This window comes from Chroicocephalus ridibundus, chromosome 1 (assembly GCF_963924245.1).
Source record: "Chroicocephalus ridibundus chromosome 1, bChrRid1.1, whole genome shotgun sequence".
NCBI lineage: Eukaryota > Metazoa > Chordata > Aves > Charadriiformes > Laridae > Chroicocephalus > Chroicocephalus ridibundus.
In genome coordinates, this window is record NC_086284.1 from 167,208,024 (window position 1) to 167,228,250 (window position 20,227).

Sequence of the window (20,227 nt, forward strand, 5' to 3'; positions counted from 1 at the left end):
GTGAGAAAGAAGTAACTGCAGTTGCGTGGGTGAGACCTCCAAGCAATGGCAGTTTGCGCAGAGGCAGGCAGGAGAACAGGCACTGCGGTGGTGGAGGTGACCGGCTCCGTAAGCCAGGCTGGGGAGAGAGATGTCTCAGTCAGGCTGCTTTCCAGCTTGCACATGGGTCTGAAGCAACTCAGAGCCCAGCAGTGGCCGTCCGTCCCTGGGGCAGCTCCGAAGACTGATAATCCTAATAATTGCACAGGAGCATCTGTGGCATGTCAGAGCTTTACCGAAATCCCTGGTGGCTCATGTGTGGACTTTTAAAAGGTCTCCAGCCCTGCAGCTCAGAGCCAGCCTGCCCTCTGGTCCCTGGGAGGTGTCAGGAATTCCTCTGCGATTGCGTCTCACTCACAGTGCCCAGTTTTTGCACTCTGGGAGTATTTTGGTTCCGTGTGTATATGGCAGCCAGGGCCAGACACAGCAGCAGCTTTGAGGAGACCTTCACAGCTGCTGCAATTCCACATGGCCCTGGGCGCAAGCAAACTGCAAGGCACAGGATTTGAACCCCTTTTGCCCTCGGCTTGCTTAATCTGCACCTGCCCAAAGGCTGCAGGCTAAATTGGGGTCTAGGAAAATGAGCACAGATGTTTCCTGCAGATGTTGCTCTTACCAGGGGGATTTTGCTGTCTTGGAACGCTTTGTGTCCCGAGAGAACCACAGACAGACATGTGCAATAGCGTGTTTGCATATCACAAGCAAGCTTCATGCTGAGGCTACTCAAGTTTAGGAAACTGACTGCAAGCAGCAGTCTTCAGGCAGGAGAACAGATCAAACACCCTGCCGTTGCTTACAACACAGTCACAGAGATGTGGCAACAAAAAAAAAAAAAAAAAAAAAAAGGAGTTTCTTGTTAGTTGGTTGTGTTAAAGTGCCCAGTCTCTGCTTAGTGTGGCACAGTGATGGCACGTGGGCGCTTGGTGTCCTTATCTGAATGCAGCCATGGTGATGACGGTGGGCTGGGCAGCGCTCCTGTCACATCACTGGGAATGTGGATGGTAGCAGGCAGGAGACAGGGAAGTGCTATAGCTCCCTCCTGTCCTGCTTCCCCTACAAATCCCCGAGGAGGCACAGGGCATGGGGAATTTCTGAGATTCACGCTCCTGTGGTACCATGCCGTCAGCACGCAGCCAGGACATCGGGCACACGCTGACGACCCTTCACCAGCACAGGTTGGATTTGGACTGGGGTTCCAGGAGCGCGTTGCTGCGCCTGTGTGGGTTTCCCTGTCAGGTTTGCTAAGCTGGTGTCTCTGTGCCATGCTGCGGACAGCTTCTTGCTCGGAGCGTTCTTCCATCCAGCATCCCCATCCCACGCTGACTGTCAGCAGCTCGTTTCCTCTTCGCAGGGAGTTGCAATGGCAGCGCAGCAGGGCTGTGTGTGCTGCCTGCTGAATGGGGAACAGCTGGAGGCAGATGATTGTTTGGGTTATTTGCCCGTTGCCTGGACATTTTTGTTTGCTTGTTTGAGCCCTGAAAAAATAGGTTTCCAGTTCCTCCGGAGGCTGGTCTGTGTTAAGTCTGTATGTTGTGGGCTGCTTTTGAAAACTGGTGTTTTATAACTTTGCAAATGAGTATCCTGCTGCTTCGGTGGCAAGGCTCCATAAACAAGGCAGTCTTCTCAGAAATTTCCCTGCCACAGAGCCAGCTGGACTAGGGGAGCAGGAGCAGCCAAAACCACACGCTTCTGGTGTCAGAGAACCAGATACCCCTGAGTGTGGTCCCTCTTGGACCTCTCTCTTGAGTGGATTTAAGTGGCTGACTGAAATGATAGTGCTGGCTGATGTTTATGGACGGTGCTTGGAAGGATGCCACTCGGCTTTCCTCCTGATCGGCTCCTCACCTGGGGTAAACCGGCATCGCTCTGTTGCGATCATAATACCATGTTTGCAACTTCTCTGTCTGTAACATTTGCACATATCCTCTGGCTCCTTACTTCTGGGTGTTTGCTTTTATTCTGAGCAGCTGGGCAGTCCTTCGCCCTGTGAGAAAAGCATCTTTTTTTCTCACTGCTGAGTGCAGAGATTTTGGCCGTGGAAAATGGGAGTTAAATAAGAATAGGCTGGTCAGGAAACAGAGAGGGTGTCGTTGCCAGCTGATACTGGAGAAGTACTATCAGGAAGAATGCAGATTTGGCCAAGGCACTCGCAAGCAGTGCCACGGGTCTAGTCATGAGCCTGGGTGTGCAGCGACTGTGCAGCTTCAGGCTGTCGCGGCTGCACATCCTCTCAAAGCATGGCAAAATGTTGGTCTGACATGGAAACAGGACCAGAGTCAGGGATCCACCACCTGCTTCACAAAAATCACCCCTTTAACACCTTGTGTTTCTTCTGAAATCTCTTTATCGAGTGCTGGCCAGACCTGAGCCTGTTTGATTTGGCAGGCACAGACCTGGGGGAGGGGGGGCAAGTGTGTGTGGGGGAAATAACAACATTGCAGCCGATTCATCCCTCCTTGTTTATTCCACCAGAAATAGATTTGGCAGAGCGCATCAGGAATGAACTAATCAGCAGGGAATTAACTGGCATGTTTGTGAAAAGGCAGGAACAACGCGGTGAACAAATTCATGGCTGGATGGCCGGAGGGTTCAAGCAGCCAGAGAGCAGCGCTGCATCGTGGAAACTGTGACTAGTAAGAGAAGTCGTACAGCTGTGCCGGAGAGCCAGCGGTTGAGAGCTGCCCAAAAGAACCGGGGGCAAACATATACTGGTGTCCTTGCGGATGGAGCTGCTTTCAAGAGGGGCTCCATCGCCCAGGCTTTCCTTCCCATAAGGCCCCCATGTGTGGGGGGAGATGGCTAGCTTGCAGGAGTGGGAGGGAGGGGTAGGAGAGGTACAGCTGGAGGAGGCTCCAGGGAAAGACTGTGAAAACGTGGAGAGCAGGGAAATGAAGAGGGACACGTCACTCATCGCAAGCTGAAATGCAGAGGGGGTGGTGAGGAGAAGAGGAGCAGAGAGGCAGAGATTTGGAAGCCTCGTCACAGAAGGACTGGCCTCAAGAGCACAGGTAATGCTTGTATGCAATTCTCTGCCTTCTTTCCCTGGAATGTTTTGTTTCTTCCTCTGGAGGAACTACATCCGTGCACCTCAGAAAGAGCTCGTTGAGTTGAGGGACTCTAAAGGCACCTGTGGGAAGGGCCAGGAGAGGAGTGAACACGTGCAGCCTGGCATGGATTTGGAGGTTGGAGGATTGCTACCTACATTTCCAGGGAACAGGGGTGTGCAGAGTGAAAGGAGGGAGAAAGGAAGAGTGAACAAACCCTTAGAGACAGCCAGACAGGCAGATATGGAGAGTGCAAGGTCCGTGTGTGCCTATCCATGGAGAGAGAGGAAACTTCTTTAGAGGGAGCACCAAGCTCCAAATGAGAGACAGATGGAGATAAGACATATCCTGGAAGAGCAGGTACACCTGGAGAAGAAGCAGAAGGTAGATATTACCTCCTCAAAACCAACACTATTTTACTAAAGTTATGATTTGCAGTAGATGTGTGCTTTGCACCTGGATGGCTTTTTTTTTACTACTTCTTCTTTAGCATCAGTATGCCTGCCTGCCGGCAACAGCATCACCCTACCTGTCAGTCATCGGGGCTGTCAATCAGATCCCTTTGTTTATAGCAGAATGGTGAGGCTATTTGAGGGATTCAGGTGCTCTTTGCTTTCACACAACATCCAGGTAGAAAATAAGCAGTGTAACTCCTAATTATATGTAAAAGCACTATTTAACTCAAGTATGTTGCCAAACTTGAAAAAGTCAAGATATTGTTTTTCCTACATAACGCAAAGCTGGGTGTGCTCATGTACCAATATATATAGCATTATATCCACACACATATAAATGGAAGAATAATACGTTACGATGGATTTTTAAGGACTTTTGAAACAGGTGGTATTCTAGATGTACCACTGTGACTGGGTTAATATTTTAGGATCCAATTCTTTAAATTGCTTCTGGCATTTTTCTTGATCTTTCCACCATTACATAATACTACAAGCATATGCTAATGTTTATATTACCCTGATTTTTTTTGGCTTGGAGAGTTAACAAATGCCATCCGCTTTGCAAGTAGAGCTTGCAAATTCTTTGATTGTTCTGGACTCACAGTCTTGGCAGCTTTGTCCTCTAAAAGCTCAGAGTCTTTTCAGGATCCCAGCCTGGGAGCTCTGTCAGAACTGGCATTAACTGAGAAATTGTGTGCAGCTACTATATGTGGGGTTTTTTTTAATGTGGAGCTATTTAGTTTATAGCACCTAAACCTTCTTTGACTTTATATATAAAACAGAACATTTAGTTGGGTGTGTTTAAGTAATATAACCTTAAAATATTCTTAAAATATTGCATATGGAAATAAAGATAGAGAAATTCCAACAGTCTGCAAAAATACCTTTATTATCTGTTGAGATCCTTTACAAAATTGAGAATCTTAAACTTACTTTGATCTTTAAATATCCATTACCATTGGAGTGAGAGCTACATTTTATGTATTTATGACTTACCTGAGCTCAAACTCCCTGATTCATTTAAAAGAATATTTTCTTTCTCTGCAAATAACCCAAAACCCAATATCACTCTTTAGCTTTAGTTTGAAAGTAGCTCGAAAACAACTTGGGAAAATTATGAGAGGAGAAAAGGTCTCAAATGAAAACCACAAAGCCAATTCACTTGCAGTCCAATATTGCAGCAAAAAAAAAATTCCTTCATTGTAGCTATCGCTACAGTGATTGCTAACTCTAATCAACAAAATCCTCATCTCAAAGCAAGGATAGGTTTGAGCTAACACACCGGGATGTACACGCATGGCATCAGGAAGAGTGTATGCGTTTAGAGCAGTCAGAAGTGGAGGGAAAGGTTTTGAGCCCTCTTGATATACAAGGGGCAGGCAAGCTCTGAATCGTAATGCAACACCTCGCGTGTCTGCAGTAGAACAGCGTGTTCTCCTCGGGCTTCAGGGGAGAAAGGGCTCTCTGAAATGAAGCTGAGTTTGGCACTGGGAGAGGAGAACCTAGGCAACGTCCCCAAATCCTAGCAGGCAGCATGCCCATGGGCAGTAATGAACTCAAGTCATCACCTGTTTTCCCTCAGCGTGGCAAAACATGGGAAATCTCAGTGCTCTGTTGTCATTCCCCACTGCGTGTAAGGAGGGATAAGCATGGGAAATGGAGTTTTCTGGAGCAGCAAGAAACAGAAAGGGTGAACGGGAGAGGGACAGATAAGGGAGTTCAAATCCTGGCAGGGCTTCTTTGCTTTGGGGCAAGGATTCAGGCTTGGATGGCACAACTGCCGATCCCAGCAGGGCTGAGCTCGGGGTATCAAGCTAGCAGTGCTCTTTTATCATGTCAGAGCGAGGAACTGAGAAGTTAAAAGAAGAAAAAGAAATATTGTGTAATAATGAGACGAATATGTCTGGCTTCATTGCTTGCAGATGAAAGGACTGTCCAGTGAATCACTGAGCCTATCCTGCTCCAAGGGCAGAATATGATGTAATTTTCTGACAGAGAGCACGCCATATTACTGTAATTAATAGTAACAATAACAAAGCTACTATGTTGTTACTGTTACTGTGAGAGCGTTTTCCGTGCTTGTCAATCCCTGTTCTACCCGACAGTATTTTCCAGCGCAACACTGCAACAGATCTGAAGACGTATTTGCAACAGGCTTGGGATCTGGTTCCTATTACAGATGACCCTGCAGACTTTTTCTGCTAGAAACCTGATTAGCGAATATCCATTTGCCTCCTACAATTCCACCTAGGAGAAGCAAGATTGCTCAATTTCTGTGTAAGTGTCTTCGATATCTATTTCAAAGATGATTATAACCTGATGTTTACTATGATAATAAATTACAGTAGGCCCTCAGGAACGCAGAGAGCAAAGCTACAAAGAAACTGGTCTGTGAAGGGCCCTGCAAACAGACTGTGTCGGTCTTGTGACTCATTTGGACACCTGATGTTTTGAAAAGTTTTGAGATCAAGTAGGGTGGATTTTCAGTATCAGATGTAGGTGGAATTTATCACCACCCTCCTTTTAACAAATACAGAAAGATCAAAGTATCCCAGCCCTAGGGTACTGAAACAGGTGGGAGGTGGAAAGGGTAAGGAATGGACAATCTCTTCAGGATGTTTTAAAATCAGCTGGGAAGCCACGCTGCCTCCTTGATGTTGGCAGCATTTTCAAATCATTTGCAATTAGAAATGTTGGCGTCTGTTAAGTCCTTTCCCATCAGGGAAGATTAAAAAGGCATGTGTGGTGAACAGTCATCAAAAGAAAGAGGAAAAAAACCCAAACAAATGGCTAAAGGCTGGAGTATTTATCTGGAAAAGCAGAGAGGCAGAGGAACTGTGGTGTCAATGCAAATAGTTTCAAGAAGGTCCATGGAGACCTTTTCATTGTGTGCCTCCGCGACATCATTAGACCTTCTTAGAGATCTTCATTTTGGCAGCTCTGGGTTGGGGGGGAAGAAGAGGTGTATGTATGTGTGAGATAGGAAGAAGGTAATTTATTTTTTTCCTTTAAATTAATAGTGCAATTAGAAGAAGAATACTGAATACAAAATACCTCCTGACAGGTGGAAAGTGGTATTTTTAAAGTAGCATGACATTTTCCATCAGTATGGCTATATTCATACTGCTATTCTAAATATATGGAAAAACAAATGCAGTTGTAATTAAGATACACTAGTGATTGAATGTAAGAAAGGCACAAAGTAAAAGGATTTATTTATGTACAGCTTTATCTGCTACAGCTCCTAGTAGGTTTTGAGGTGGCTGAATTCTTCCCAGATGGTTAGGAGATGAGGGTTATATGATATGCAAAAAGCAACTTAGTGTCCTCATATTTTGCAGTGAGGTCTTAGACTTTTGATGCATGTGCCTGAAAAACGGAATAATTTGGATTTTCTCAATATGCCTGCTTCTCACATGAGCCCCTCCATCACTGTGACTACAGATGACTGAAATCATCAGTAAACCCCATGAACTTGGCAATGCATTTTTTTCTGTTTGCTATGTGCGATATATGCATAATTGATACTTCCAGCCAGTTTCTACCAGAACAGCTGTTCATGATATTTTAAAAAAATTAAAATACCAGATTCAACACTGAGAGACCACTTAATTAAGACAGAATAACAAATTAGCATGGGCTGTGGAGAGACTGATCTATCCTCTTACAGTTAGAGATGGTACTTGTCTGTAGGTTAGGGCTGACCGTAGGTTGTAGGGTCTGTAGGTTAAGGTTGACTTTCATTGTGGCTTGGGAATGATGGTAAACTCAAAAGATGAGGAGTTTAGGTAAATGCTCACATGAGTTCATGTATCTGTCTTGCCTGCTCTGCAGATGTGCTCAGGAGGAACTGACCCCCTGACACCAGGGCAAGGTGGAGACAGTACATGGCGGGGTGGGCTTGTCTTTGAGGCTGCATCGCTGGGCAACATCTCAGTTATTACCACTGGTCAGTGGATCAGATCAAAAAGAACAATTTCCTGTTCTGGCCTCTGTTAAATCCTTGAATTGCTTGACTGTTTTGAACCTTGCTTTCCCTAATTGTAAAGTGGGGATGCAGCTATTTCTGTACTTCATAGTACCTCCTCCTGACATTCATAGAACATTTATAGCTATAAGGTTCTATCCCAACATGGCTACATATGAAGCAAAGCTGCTTTCTTAGCTGCTGCCAGTTGATGAAGCATCTCTGTATCACTCAGTGGCTTGAAAAAAAGTAAGGAAGATTGTACTTCTGAAAAAGAAAAGTCCCGGTGCTTCTGTAAAAGCTAGGCTGAGCACCTTGAACAACATTTTAAAGAAATACATCATCAGAGAGAAATTTCGTGTGGGGGGGGCAGGTGGGAAGTGGAGAAGGAGAGGAAAAAGAGAAATAAAGCTGTCAGAAACATTTTTTGTCTCCACAGAGCAGGGAAAAGTCAAGGTCCTACGAACAGCCACCATGGTGACTCTTCCTCTTTTCCTCTTCTTCGTCCTCTTGCCCTGCAGTAAATCCCAGGAGGACTTTCTGGACCAGCATCAGAAATGGAACTACAGAGAAGGCGGTAAGAGGTGGTGATGGTGGCTCAGCCTGGGAGGCGTTCACTAACTCAGGGATGAAGATCTGACTGTTGTGTCCTTGGAGTGAGACACACAGTGGTAATTCATGAGTGGTCTTTCTTGATTCCTGGGAAACTCATGAGATTTTTGGATTTTTAGGAATAATCATCTAGGGTATCCAGTGGCAGAAGAAAACTCAGGCAACCAGAGGCAGAGAATTACACCGTAGGGGAGAGTTATCTGCTTTTTAATTTAGATCCCCCATATGTTTAATATTTGTCATTTCATTGCAACTCAGTTCAAGTGATGGGGAGGGGACTTAAATTCAGACCATTGGCTCATGTTTTCTTGTTCTGTCATCTTTCTTTTCCTCTCTTCCATGGACGTGCTGCCAACTTAGCTGACAAGGTCAACATAGAAGGCATTAATAGCATTACTCAAACCCTTGAGAAATGGGGAAATAGCATCTTCTGGCAAATGAAACACACCCTGCTGAACAACCCGAATGCTTTACTGCCCGAGTTCTCCAGGTAATTTCCTTCATCTGGAGGTGGGATTCAGTCCTCTCCTGGGTGTCCTTCCTTGAGCAGGATTCATCTTCTTTAAGGTGAACCTTCAGATTGCTCAATTGTGGGGGGATGAATCGCACTGTCTTGGTATCTGTTGTACTAGCAGCTCTGATTACTCTAGTAAACTGAATATTCTTCTGACTATTTAGTATGAAATATTCTCAGTCACCATGAATGTATTATAAGAATTATCCTAAAGAAAATTTAGGCTGTCATCGGCACCTCACTCCTGTGAGAACAGGCTGGAAAAATGAATTGTGCTACAAATCCACACATGGACTTGACCACAGGGCAGGGAGAAGCTGATTTGGCCTGTGATATTTTTGATTTCAGTCTCTGTAACATCCAGGTCGGAGAAGGCTATTCGCTAGTCCATGTCCTCGTATTTGCCCCTTTGTATTGCAGGAAATATTAATGACTGAGCACACTATCACAAAATTTAATTTAATTTGAAATTTCCAGAAACAGAGTAGAAAAGCAGAGTGGAAAGTGAGAGGAGTAGGGAATACCATAAACTTAAGTATCTCTTAAATCAGAATTGTTCCTAAAGCAAGTGTTCCTCTTCCATAACTCAGCTTTCTCTTTAGGAAAAAGAAAATATCTGTCCACCGCTGCTACGCACTGAGCCAGTTGAGGACAAAAGGTTAGAAGAATAAAATGGCTCTAGTCAGAAGGTCACACAGTATCTGTACAAATTAGGGGTTCAAGAAGATATAGTTGATGGATTATATGTTGGCCTTTAGCATCAAGTGGATTTCTCCCTGACTGCATGGTGGCTGCTGATACTAGCGCAGAATTCATCACAGCTTTCATACTGCCACTGCTGAAATTCATTGGTGCCTAAGATTATCAGGGCCGATATTAAGTCACGTATTTGGAAAGCTCTAACTTTAGTTCCAGGGAGACGTCCTGGAATAGTCCAATGAGACTATTCAGCTGTGACTCCTGCATAGGGCTTTGAATTAAGACTTTGCTGGTAAGAACACAGGCCGGTCCATTAGAAATATTGAGGACTGACAGTAACCCATGGGAATCACTGGCCCAGCCTCCATGTCTGCTCCTGGTTAAGAGCGAGGCTAATTAGTACTAATTAATATCAGGTAAGATTAAATGATCATCAGAGCTTCATAACACCCAAAGGGAAACTGAGGAAGCCCTCCAAGGGAAGGGACATGGTTACTCCCAAGCACACTGCTGCATTAGTGCAGCCCTCACCTTGCCAAATCCTGATGTAAAACCTGGGTCTCCCCCTCCCTCAGCTCAGGCTGGAGCGACCGGAGAGCTGTGCAATCACAGCTGCACCATGCCACGCAGCAGCCTGCCCTTCGTTGGGAAGTCCTCACAGGTGATCCCACGCATTGCTGCTCTCTTCTTCTCTGCCCCTGCTGGTTCCAGCCACGCAGGATGGTTTTCATCTCCCCCCTTAAAGCAGGAGTGCCGTGAAGTGCTTCTGGGAGGTCATAAACCAGCTGTCATTTCGCACTGAGCCAGCTGCGCTTTGGTGGCAATGGAAAGAGCATGTTCCCCCTGCTGGTCCTGAAGCTCATGGTTTCCTGAGTTCAGACGGGGGCATCTCCGATGAGTTCCCACCACCCAAGGGTCAGGGTGGCTTTGCAAACATCTTTTAACGATTCCTTGCAACTTCCCCACCAACAAACACAAGGCCATGGTAAATTCTTTCTCATGCTCAGGAACACTCCCCACACTGAGTTATTCTCCTGTATTACTCTCTCTGTAGTCTCCGCCCTGTCTCTGCGGCTGTGGACAATCTCGTGAGGGAAGTCCAGTCGATCAGGAAAAGGCTAGAAGAACTAAACGAACGCCTCAATGTCATCAGCAAAACCATGCTTCCCATCCGACTGAATGCTCTGCAGAGCCAGAGGCGTGGAAATACTCAGCTGCGGAGACTTCCGATGCATAGGAGAAGGTTGTATGCTCGCAGGAGACCTCAGAGGAGTTAATTCTCTACTGGGTAAAAAAAGAGAACTCTATTTTTTTCATCTGCTTAAGCCTTTCTCCATGGGACGCTGCTAGAGAGAATAAAGTAAAGCACATACAAGTCAGCTTTACTAAGGAGACCAGAACTTCTGCATTTTGTTGCTGCCTTTCAAACCAAATCTGACTCTGTTCTTCACTGATGGCTGTTTTGTGTCCCAAGCAGAATGAGTTGACAAGCTCAGTCTACTGGAGTGCGAATACCTTCAGGCTATACAGTCATTCTTTATGCTTACCAGAGGAAGCTCTTTCTATAAAGATCAGGTGCATTTCTCTCTCTGCCCTATTTTTACAGCATTCCATCTGAAACAGCTGGGGAATTTGATATTCCAAAGTGCTAAACGCCTGATGAATGCAGAGAGATAGATTAGTGCTTGGCACTTCCAGCTGGGCAGGCAGGGGTAGAGGAATCTATGTTTTAAAATACAGCCTTAACCTATTCTCCATCAGTGCAAAGAATGCCGCGTTCACATGGTCAGAGAGAGGGTAGGGTTGGATAACCTTGGTCTGTGCATCAAGACTGAAGATATCTCAGATTCTAGGGACCAAATTTCACCATCTATCTTCTGCAAATAACTTTTTTTTAGCTACCTGGAACTGGGGACTGAAAACCTTGTTATTCAGCAGATATTTTCAGAATTTCCAGCACTCTGAAAGACGTCGCATTGACTTCTGCCAAGACCCTTAGAAATCAGGAGACATTTTTTCAAAACCGTTTAGATACCTAATGGCACAGGTAGGTGTCTAGAAGGATTTTCCAAAATAGCTTAAGAGACAGTTCAGTCCCCAAAATCACCGATAATAATTCAGTTGGTGTCCAATTCACAGAGTATCTTCTCCACATGCAAGCACTGACCTCCAGACATTTTCCAACATCCTTTAGCGCAATTAAGATCTGTAAAAAAAGAATAACTACACAACTCAAGGACTTTGGTGCCTCAGGGAGTACCCAGAATACCCTGCCTTCAGCTTGTCTTTGCCTGTGGCTTCCTGATGGTAGAACTGGCGATAAAAGAATAGTGCAGAAATCAAATTATGCAATAATAGATGGAGTGGTCTTGCCCTGCAGGTCTCCAAAGGTAAATCCAATACAGAGATTCCCATCCAGTGTTGCAGCCAACTGCCTACCTGAAATATGTTGAAACAAAGGTAAAAGAGTCAGAGAGGAAAATGAAGTATTTTTTTAAAGGTCTGGATGAAGCAATTTATGAGAACAAAAATAAAGAATGGATTATGTCTCAATGGTTGTGGGGGAGGCTGGCATGACTGTTGTTTGGCAAACACTCTTCAATCATAAACAGTGAGGATGCAGACTAGCTATTTAAGGATTCCCAAGGCCTGAGTTTATGGAAAGGAGTTCAGTGACACTACAATAACCTCCAGAGGGAAAAGGGAAAAACTAGTTTCATATGAAATCTTGCAGAATGAGCCAGAAGAAGTAACAGTCAGCATTTTGGCTGTGACCTGGGAGTTGAGTGAGAGAAGTAAGAGGACTGTATGAGACAATGTGATAAATACTTTCCGGATGTGAATTCTCTGAGTTCAGGTTTTCAGAAAATAACAAAACTCTAGCTTGGAAGGTCTTTCTTTGGCTTTTGCTTGGGAATTTGAAACACTGCTTCACTAGACAAGGGAAAAATCAAGCCTCTGAAAAAGCTGATAAAAAGATACATTTGTGCCTTTGGTGAAGTTGGCATCATAATTTCTCAGGAAATGTAGAGTATTTTGATCCCAGAATATATTTACCTAAATTACAAGGAATGACAGGAGAGAAAGGCCCCGTCAACCTCCTCCTCGTTATTTTGCATTCAGAGCTACTAGGCTGTGCTGTAGCATCAGCTGCATGCTTGCACAGACTGCTGGTCCCTCCAGGGGATGCTTTACGCGCTTGCTTAGGGACTGCTGGTCACTTTGGCCTACCTCGAGGAAGAATGCAACATAAATGTCAGCTTTTGTGTTCATATTTTAGATATGAGAATTTTATCAGGCAACCTGAAGTTGTATGAAATCAATTGAAGACTACTTGAAACAGAAAGATGAGACTTCCCTCAGTCACAGATGGCTGGAGGTGGGAAGCTAGACCAGATCACTGCATGCTTTTATTTTTTCCCTAGATGTCCACCACCAGCTTTTGCCCGAGACAGAGCAGTGGGCAAGATGGACCTCTGGTCTGACCCAGTCCATCTATTCCTACACTGATATGCGCAAGCTGGTATTTTTGGCAAAACTCCTCAGCTCAATGGAGAAACTCACCGTTTGTTTCAAAAGAGAACAAATAAGCTGCAGCATGCAATGTATATTACAATTTTGCAATTTCTTGCATAATGGTGAATAAACCAAATAATATAAATGGTTAATAAATTACTAGATCTTTGACCTTGTCACCACTGATAACAGCCCCTGTCATTCACTCCGTGAAAGTCCATGTCAGGCTCCAGCCCTGCTCCTTGGCCTGAGCACGGCCCGTTTGATCATGGGATCATGGCCAGCTCCTTAAACTTCCTTACCTTTGCACAACCCTCTCTCTCTCTTTAGATGGAAATGCTTTAATGTCACATTTCTTTTATCATTTTCTTTTTTGCTCCTTAAGAGGGTAGGAAAGTTATGCATTAGCCTGCTTCTGCCTCACTCACCTTCTATTTGAGGAGGCGGGAGACCAGCTGAGGGAGACATCTCAAGGTGCCTCTGTCTCCTCTGCCTGGGGAGGCTGCTCTGACCCCTGCCTGCCACAGGGACTGGTATTTGATTCCTGCCTCTGCTGCCGTCTTCTTAAACGATCCTGGACAAGGCACTTTCTCTAGCTGGCACCCACTTGTGATCATGAAGGATCCAAGTCCTCCATGCACATAAATAGACCCAGCTATATAAAGCTGTCTGAGCCCCTTGTTGTGTTTATTTACATATATTTACGGGAAGGGACCTGGCTGGAGTTTTAAACGGAGTGGACGGGCTGGGCTGTGAACCCACGCAAGAGGTCAGCGGAGGGAGAGCAAATACCATCTGGCGGCGTCTAAGATCCACCCCTTACCTAAAGGCCACGACACCCCCGGAGCCATGGAGCACTGCCTGAAATTCAGTGCCTTAAAAGAATGCAACTGCGATCCCCCTCTTAGCTCTGTTAATTATTAAAAAAAAATAACAATAAACTTTATGATTTGAAGTTTCAGGAGAGCTGTGCCCCTACGTGCTACCTGTCACGTATTTTCTTCAGGTACTTCCCCTCCCCTTTTATTTTATTATTTTATTTTATTTTATTTTATTTTATTTTATTTTATTTTATTTTATTTTATTTTATTTTATTTTATTTTATTTTATTTTGTTTTGTTTTGTTTTGTTAATTTCCTTCGGATTTCCTCTCTCCTCCCCCCGACCCCGATGAATACCACCTGCTCCCGCCCTTCATTACACTTCACACTCCTCGGCGTCCCCCCCCACTCACCGCCGCCTTCCCGCCCCCACAGCCCCCCCCCGCCCGCGTCCCCCCCGTCCCCGCTCCCCGCCGCCGTGCCGCCGGCGGCACCGCGGCGCCCCCTGCGGCGGTGCGCGGCGCTGCAGGCGGCGGGGCGCCCGCCGGGCCCTCCCACCGCGCCCCAGCCCAGCCGAGCCGATCGCGGCCGAGCCGAGCGGCACCATGCTGGGCATGATCAAGAACTCCCTGCTGAGCACGGTGGAGGCATGGCCTTACCGGGTGCTGAGCAAGGGGGAGAAGGTAGGTGGCGGGGCGGGCTTCCGGGCTCCGTTCCCCCGTGGGTTTCAGCGGCGGCCGGGCCGGGTAGGGCGCTGGGAGGCTAAGGGGGACCTGCCTGGGGGAGCCGGTGTCCTCCGGGCAGCACTTTCCTCCCGGCCCGGCCGGGCAGCTGGCGGCTTCTCCATCTCCATCCCCATCTTCTTCCCCAGGAGCAGCTCAGCTACGAGGAGAGGGCGTGCGAGGGCGGGTGTTTTGCGGCGGTGGAGGTGGTGGGGAAGCCGTTTGACGAAGCCTCGAAGGAAGGGGTACTCAAGCTCCTCAAGTATGTCGGAGGAACCAACGACAAGGGTGAGAGGCACTTAGCCCCATCCCACGGGGCTTGGCAGATGTCTGTGGTTGACTGGTGCTAGCAGAGGCTTGGCGAAAGCCAGATGGATGGATGGAAGGATGGATGGATGGATGAATGCAGGCAACAACTCCACGGGCCCACATGGTTTGTGGCTCCTGGCACTGGGGGTCTGTGATGGGGATGGGAAAAATAAGCTTGCCACAGGTTGAAGTGCACCCAGCCAAGTCATGCTGTGAGCCCGCTCCTGACTCATCTCTGTTTCAGGGTAAAAATCTCAAAAATGATGTGTTTAAGCAGGGCTAGGTTACCTTGCGTCTGGGATACGTGAGGACAGGCACATGTGTATCTGTTCCTGGGTGAGCAGTAGCTGATAAAATCCACGTTATCTGGGGCACTTCGGTTCTGTGATGTGCCTTTGTAGACAGTGAAATAACTTTTATGACCTTGATATTTTATCATATACTCTGGCTATTTTTATTCATTGAAGGGTAATGAACAATGAGCTTCCTCTTTAATGGTACTTTGTACTGTTTTATAATCGTGCTTCCAGGTGATTGCTTCTAATTCTGAATTTACTAAAGTATGCACATTGGTAATCATCCGTAGCAGGAGAAGACCACAGGGTGGTTCTGAGGCATATACATTTGCTCTCACACCTCTCTCAGTCATCTGGTAGAGGGACTTCTGTAGTCTGTATGGGTATAGGAGCTGGATGCAGAGGGAAATGGTATTTACAGCAGCATGTTTTGGAAAGGTGATGATCACTGTTGCTGTAGGAGAAAGGGTGGCTTCTATAACATGTGCCACAGAGACAGGTATCGTATCAAAGCAAAATAAATGAGAAGGATGGCTTGATCTCAACTGGTTCTGTGGCTACCTGATCCTGAGGGTTGGAGGTTCCCGACTGCTGAAAGAAGAGGGAAGAAAAATGTTTTTCAGTGCCATGCGGTATGTCTCGGTAGTAATGAGCAGGAAAGAAGCATGCTGTTCCTGGAGTGGTGGACAACATGGACAGTCCTGCTGAAAGCCAAAACAGCTCTGAGTTTTGGGGCACTGGAACTTGTAGAATGTCTGGAAGCATTTGGAAGGGTTTAGGAGAAAGCTCCTGTCACCCAGTATTGGCTATGGGCTCACCACTAAGTGCAGATAGTGTCAATTTAAATACTGATGTAGATTTACATGTGCCACTGACCTGCCCCAGGACTGTAGACCCTCTTGTATTAGAGGTCATTTGTCAGAAGAGCTGAGTATCTTAGGACCATTAATAAAAAGATATCCAGAGGTCACGTGGGGCTCTTATCTCCCAGAGTCCTTGTGTAGTCAGTGGAGAAAGAAGTTTGGCCCAAGCAAAAGCCTGATGTTCTGTTCTGCATGCCCCAGAAGACCCCACTCTTGATCTGACTATACAAGGAGTTCAGTGTGGGGAGTTTTCCTAAACTAAAATTAGCTTTTGTGAATCCCCTGTTAATTATGTTAGTTCCCGAGAACCTAGACTTCTTTAGTAATGTCTGCGTGTCTCTTTCAGGGGTTGGAATGGGCATGACTGCTCCTGTCTCCATCACTGCTTTTCCTGCTGAAGATGGCTCCTTACAGCACAAAGTTAAGGTCTCTCTGCGGATCCCGAGCCAGTTTCAAGCCAACCCTCCTTGTCCTAGCGATGAAAGCGTTAAGATTGAAGAGAGACAGGAGATGACCATTTATTCCACGTAAGGAACACATCCTGGGATTTCCAACCCCAAGTGCTGAGGTCTCTAGTGTGCTCTGAAGAGCAGTGTTGGTTTTACCAGCTGACTTGCTGGACAATGGGTGCATGCGGTAGAAGGAGATGGAGGGGTCTTTCTAGACTGAAGACAGCCATTTTATGGCATTTCTTATCGTTGGTCATGCTGCACCCATTTGGAATATGGATTTTTTTTGCTCTGGGAAAACAAGTGGAGAGGTTAGCCCTGAAAGCCTTTTTGTTTAACGTGGGGAGGTGAAGAGCAGGAGAGGGTGAATATGAAGGTACTAAGTCATTCCTAATCTCTGAAAACTATTATTTTCCCCACCTCCTGAGATCAAGATGTAAGAACCATCTTGATGATCCTTTGGTGTGGTTCGCATCAAACAGGTGTCAACTGAAGCCTGTTTTAGGTGAACTCATGCCAGGGCCCATCATGGGAACAAGCAGTCATTGCATTGCTTCAAATCGCCTTTGAATGTCTTTGGCTGTTGAGTGACAAACTGTACTCAAACTAGCATCACAATAGCAATAAGCTCTTTGCCTTGTTTTTAACCCCTTGGATATTCCCCTGCCTCCTTGCTTCAACTATTTTGGCTGACTCTAAACTGTCTCGCTCCTCCCTGCCTGTGACTGCTGCCTGGCCTTTACAGCGGGTGTGGGCTCCTTCTGCAAGAACAGGCTGTTTTGTCTCAAACCTTGGCCCTAAGGCAGGCCGGTGAGGTGCAGGCTAATGTGGAAACACTTCCTGTTGGTGGGACGTCAACATAGAACAGACCAATTCCAGCCCACCCCTTTTAAATAGCATTGCAGGATGTAATTGCTAACATCTCTGTTCCCATCCCCCTTTTCCTTGGGCTCACTAGAGTTTGGCTTCCCTTCGTGATCTGGCTTCCAGCAGATGGTTGTTCACACCACAGTGAACATGGTGTTGACAGCATTGGCGTAAGGACTGTGGGCTGAGCAGATTTGGAGATAACCTTGTGCTCCAGGAAGCTGTTCCTCTGATACGGCGTTGATTCAAAGGGCTGGGCCTTTCTGCTGACTGATGTACAGGGGTCTGTTTGCGGGGGGGCTGTTTGGGGTCAGCCGATGGCTGACTGCACCCTGGCTGTGTGACCTTTGAGACTTAACCTATCACAGACAAAGTGTGCTGGTTCACAAAGAAGAGCGCCTGCGCGAGCCCATGCTGGTGGGACCTGGATCAAAATGCATGGCTAAATAGATTGTGGCTATATATTGTTCTCCCTCTCTTTGTTTCTGTGCTCTGCCAGGACAGCTCAGCACCTCTCTGTGTTTGGTTTCTTTGCAGGCAGTTTGGTGGCTATGCCAAAGAGGTGGATTACGTGAACTATGCTGCCCAGCTGAAGTCTGCTCTGGGGAGTGAAGTTGCCTACCGCAAGGATTTCTACTTCTGCAGTGGTTACGACCCCCCTATGAAGCCTTATGGGCGACGCAATGAGGTCTGGTTTGTGAAAGAGTGAGCATCTGGCTTGCCATGGTGCTGATAATTTCCCCACACTATGTTCCTGTCCTCTTCAAAATAAAATAATGATTTGGCAGAAGCAGAAAATCATAATTTCCTCCTTCCATACCTATGCCTTGATCTTTTATCGACCAACCATTTTAGAAGAACACTGCAGAGCCCCTTGATGATCCTGCTCCTTCATTCTGGACCAGGTCCTTAGCCACACAGACTTTTGTGATCTCTTGGTGCCTTGCTTTCGTCTCCCCCCTGCTCCCAGAGTTCAAAGCTGAGATAGCCAAAAGTACTTAATTAGCAAGATTGGTGCCTGACAAGAGTCGCGTCCAAGTGCTGGCAGACTGTTAGTCTCCCCTGAGGCAGGCGGGGGAACGTGACAAAAGTGCATACAGAGACTTTTTTATCTTCTTGAGCTTGGTGCAGCTGTAAAATGCTGCTTTTATCTGTGCCATTCCAAAAGTAGTCTAAAGGGACACTGGCATCGCGACCAACACAGCGCAGTGAAAATAAGGATCCTTTACATTGACTCATAGTGTGCAGGAGAGCAACGCTTCTGTCATCTGACAGAGAAATGCCATTTAGAGGAAGGTGCAGGCGTCTGTTTGAAGCTCTCCTGTTTGAGGCGAGACATTTTGGGGTGTGTTATGTCCTGATCTCAGCTAGCAGCTGGACAACGTGACGTGGAGACCCCAAGATCATTTCCTCACCTTCCTGTTACTTGTGTGCAGCATTTCTTTAAAACTAGCCTACACAAGGGCCAAAGCTGAAATGTGTGTGATAATCTAATTGAATTAGAAGAATACATGCTGCGAAAAAAGGAGGTGCCAATTACTTGTGTTCTGAGGGTGCATTTGAAGAATGGTGAGCATGATTCTATGATCTGGTGGAACTACTGTGGGTGCAGATCTTTAAAAAAACCCTCTTTCTTCTTAAATGGTGTTAGTTTCTGAAGGGCTACTCAGAGTAGCTGTCTTCTTTAAAGATGTGAAAACCTGGCTGTTCTTGAAAACGGGGATTTACGTCAAATAATGAATAGCCTTTCAGAAACTTCAAAAACAATAGCAAGGGTGGGTCTTGTTTTAGGGAGCCCAGCAATGTTTAACTGTTAGGCATCAAACTGGCATTTTAGCTATCGGCTCTGCCAGTGGCAATGCCCTCGCACACCGTGCTACTGTGGGTGCCTCTGTAATTTGTTACCTCCACTAAAAGAGGTGTGCTCCTCTGATGCTTAAGTGCCTCAAAGTTCAGGCACTTGCCAAAAGCCATTTTTCCCCTGGAGCTGAAAGAGAGATTTGTCAGATGGCATCTCAGGTTCTGGCCGGTCGAGGTGTTTGACATTTTCAAAAAAACAAGCGAAGAGCTGTTGGCTGGAGTTAGTGATTGCGGGGCAGGGGAGGAGGAATCAAAAAGGAAATCGAGGCAGACTAAGAGTTAGGCTTTTGAAGGACTTTTTTAAGGAGCAGAGGCCCTTCTAAGGCAATCCTTGAAGCCAGAGGGACCTGTTCATGTCCCAGATTATTTTTCCCTGTGTGGGTGAGGAATGGAGGGGCACAGTGCTGCCCAGTTTGTGCATTCCCGGGTTCATTTTGAAACTCATGTGTAGACTGTCCACAGCGGATACAATCCTTTCTGGCTGACGATGATGAATGTCACGCAATGATCAAAATTCTGAAATTTCTCACAATTTCTCCTGTGAAATCTCAGATGTTAGGAAGGCCAATAACGAACCTGGTACGAACAGAGCTGCACATCTCAGCAGCATGGGATTTTTTTTCATAACATGCGTACACGCTTTCTGAACAGAGAGCAAGAGCTTCTGACCCAATAGTGAGAGTAATCACATCGGTCGGCTCTGCCTGTGCAGCCCTGACACGGGCCTTCTGCATGCAGTCGGCAGGGTACAGTTTCATAAACAGTGTTAATTGATGCCAAAAGCTTATGCAAACCAAATTGCCTTTTCTGTACAAGCAAAGATGCCTGTGTTCTGTCTGCATTTTCTAGATTTTTTAAATAAACAAATAATAATATTGTGATTTACAATTTCTGCACTGATCATTGAATTTGTGAGCTTGGTGGGAGCTATTGATTTGAAAGACTTGAGGTTGCCAATCGATCTGTGTGGGGTACTAATCATGTCACAGCATCCATAAATAGCCATAACGCTTTTTCAAAGAAACTGCTATTTTAAGTATCCCGGTGTGGCGCTGCGTTATCTGACTGTGCGAGATGGGAGCTGATGGAGTAATCTCCTTTTTCATTGATTTTAGCCACTTTGACTGATGCATTTGTGTTAATGTAGAAGCTAGGGGGCCTGCTCACCTGAGGAAAATTGTGTGTTCAGTTGTG

The 20,227-nt window shown here is 46.2% G+C and overlaps 1 protein-coding gene and 1 long non-coding RNA gene across 2 annotated transcripts; both read left to right on the forward strand.

The window, feature by feature from the left end:
- Positions 1–1,071: 1,071 nt before the first annotated feature.
- On the forward strand, positions 1,072–13,766 carry LOC134509926 (uncharacterized). The gene is made up of 6 exons (XR_010069450.1): positions 1,072–1,214; positions 2,512–3,047; positions 5,644–5,815; positions 7,945–8,082; positions 8,478–8,607; positions 10,385–13,766. It is a non-coding gene; the product is annotated as an uncharacterized LOC134509926 (long non-coding RNA).
- A 438-nt stretch (positions 13,767–14,204) lies between these two features.
- HEBP1 (heme binding protein 1) lies at positions 14,205–19,921 on the forward strand. Its single transcript, XM_063322611.1, has 4 exons — positions 14,205–14,350; positions 14,539–14,677; positions 16,204–16,384; positions 17,711–19,921. Exons 1-4 carry the CDS (start codon positions 14,273–14,275, stop codon positions 17,880–17,882), a joined length of 570 nt encoding a protein of 189 aa, XP_063178681.1. The 5' UTR covers positions 14,205–14,272; the 3' UTR covers positions 17,883–19,921.
- Positions 19,922–20,227: the final 306 nt, after the last annotated feature.

Excerpts from the sequence above, each read along its gene's own strand:
- HEBP1 (XM_063322611.1), top strand. The coding sequence starts at position 14,273 with ATGCTGGGCATGATCAAGAACTCCCTGCTGAGCACGGTGGAGGCATGG. Across the intron at positions 14,351-14,538 it reads TGCTGAGCAAGGGGGAGAAG|GAGCAGCTCAGCTACGAGGA; the intron begins GTAGGTGGCGGG and ends CTTCTTCCCCAG. Across the intron at positions 16,385-17,710 it reads GAGATGACCATTTATTCCAC|GCAGTTTGGTGGCTATGCCA; the intron begins GTAAGGAACACA and ends GTTTCTTTGCAG.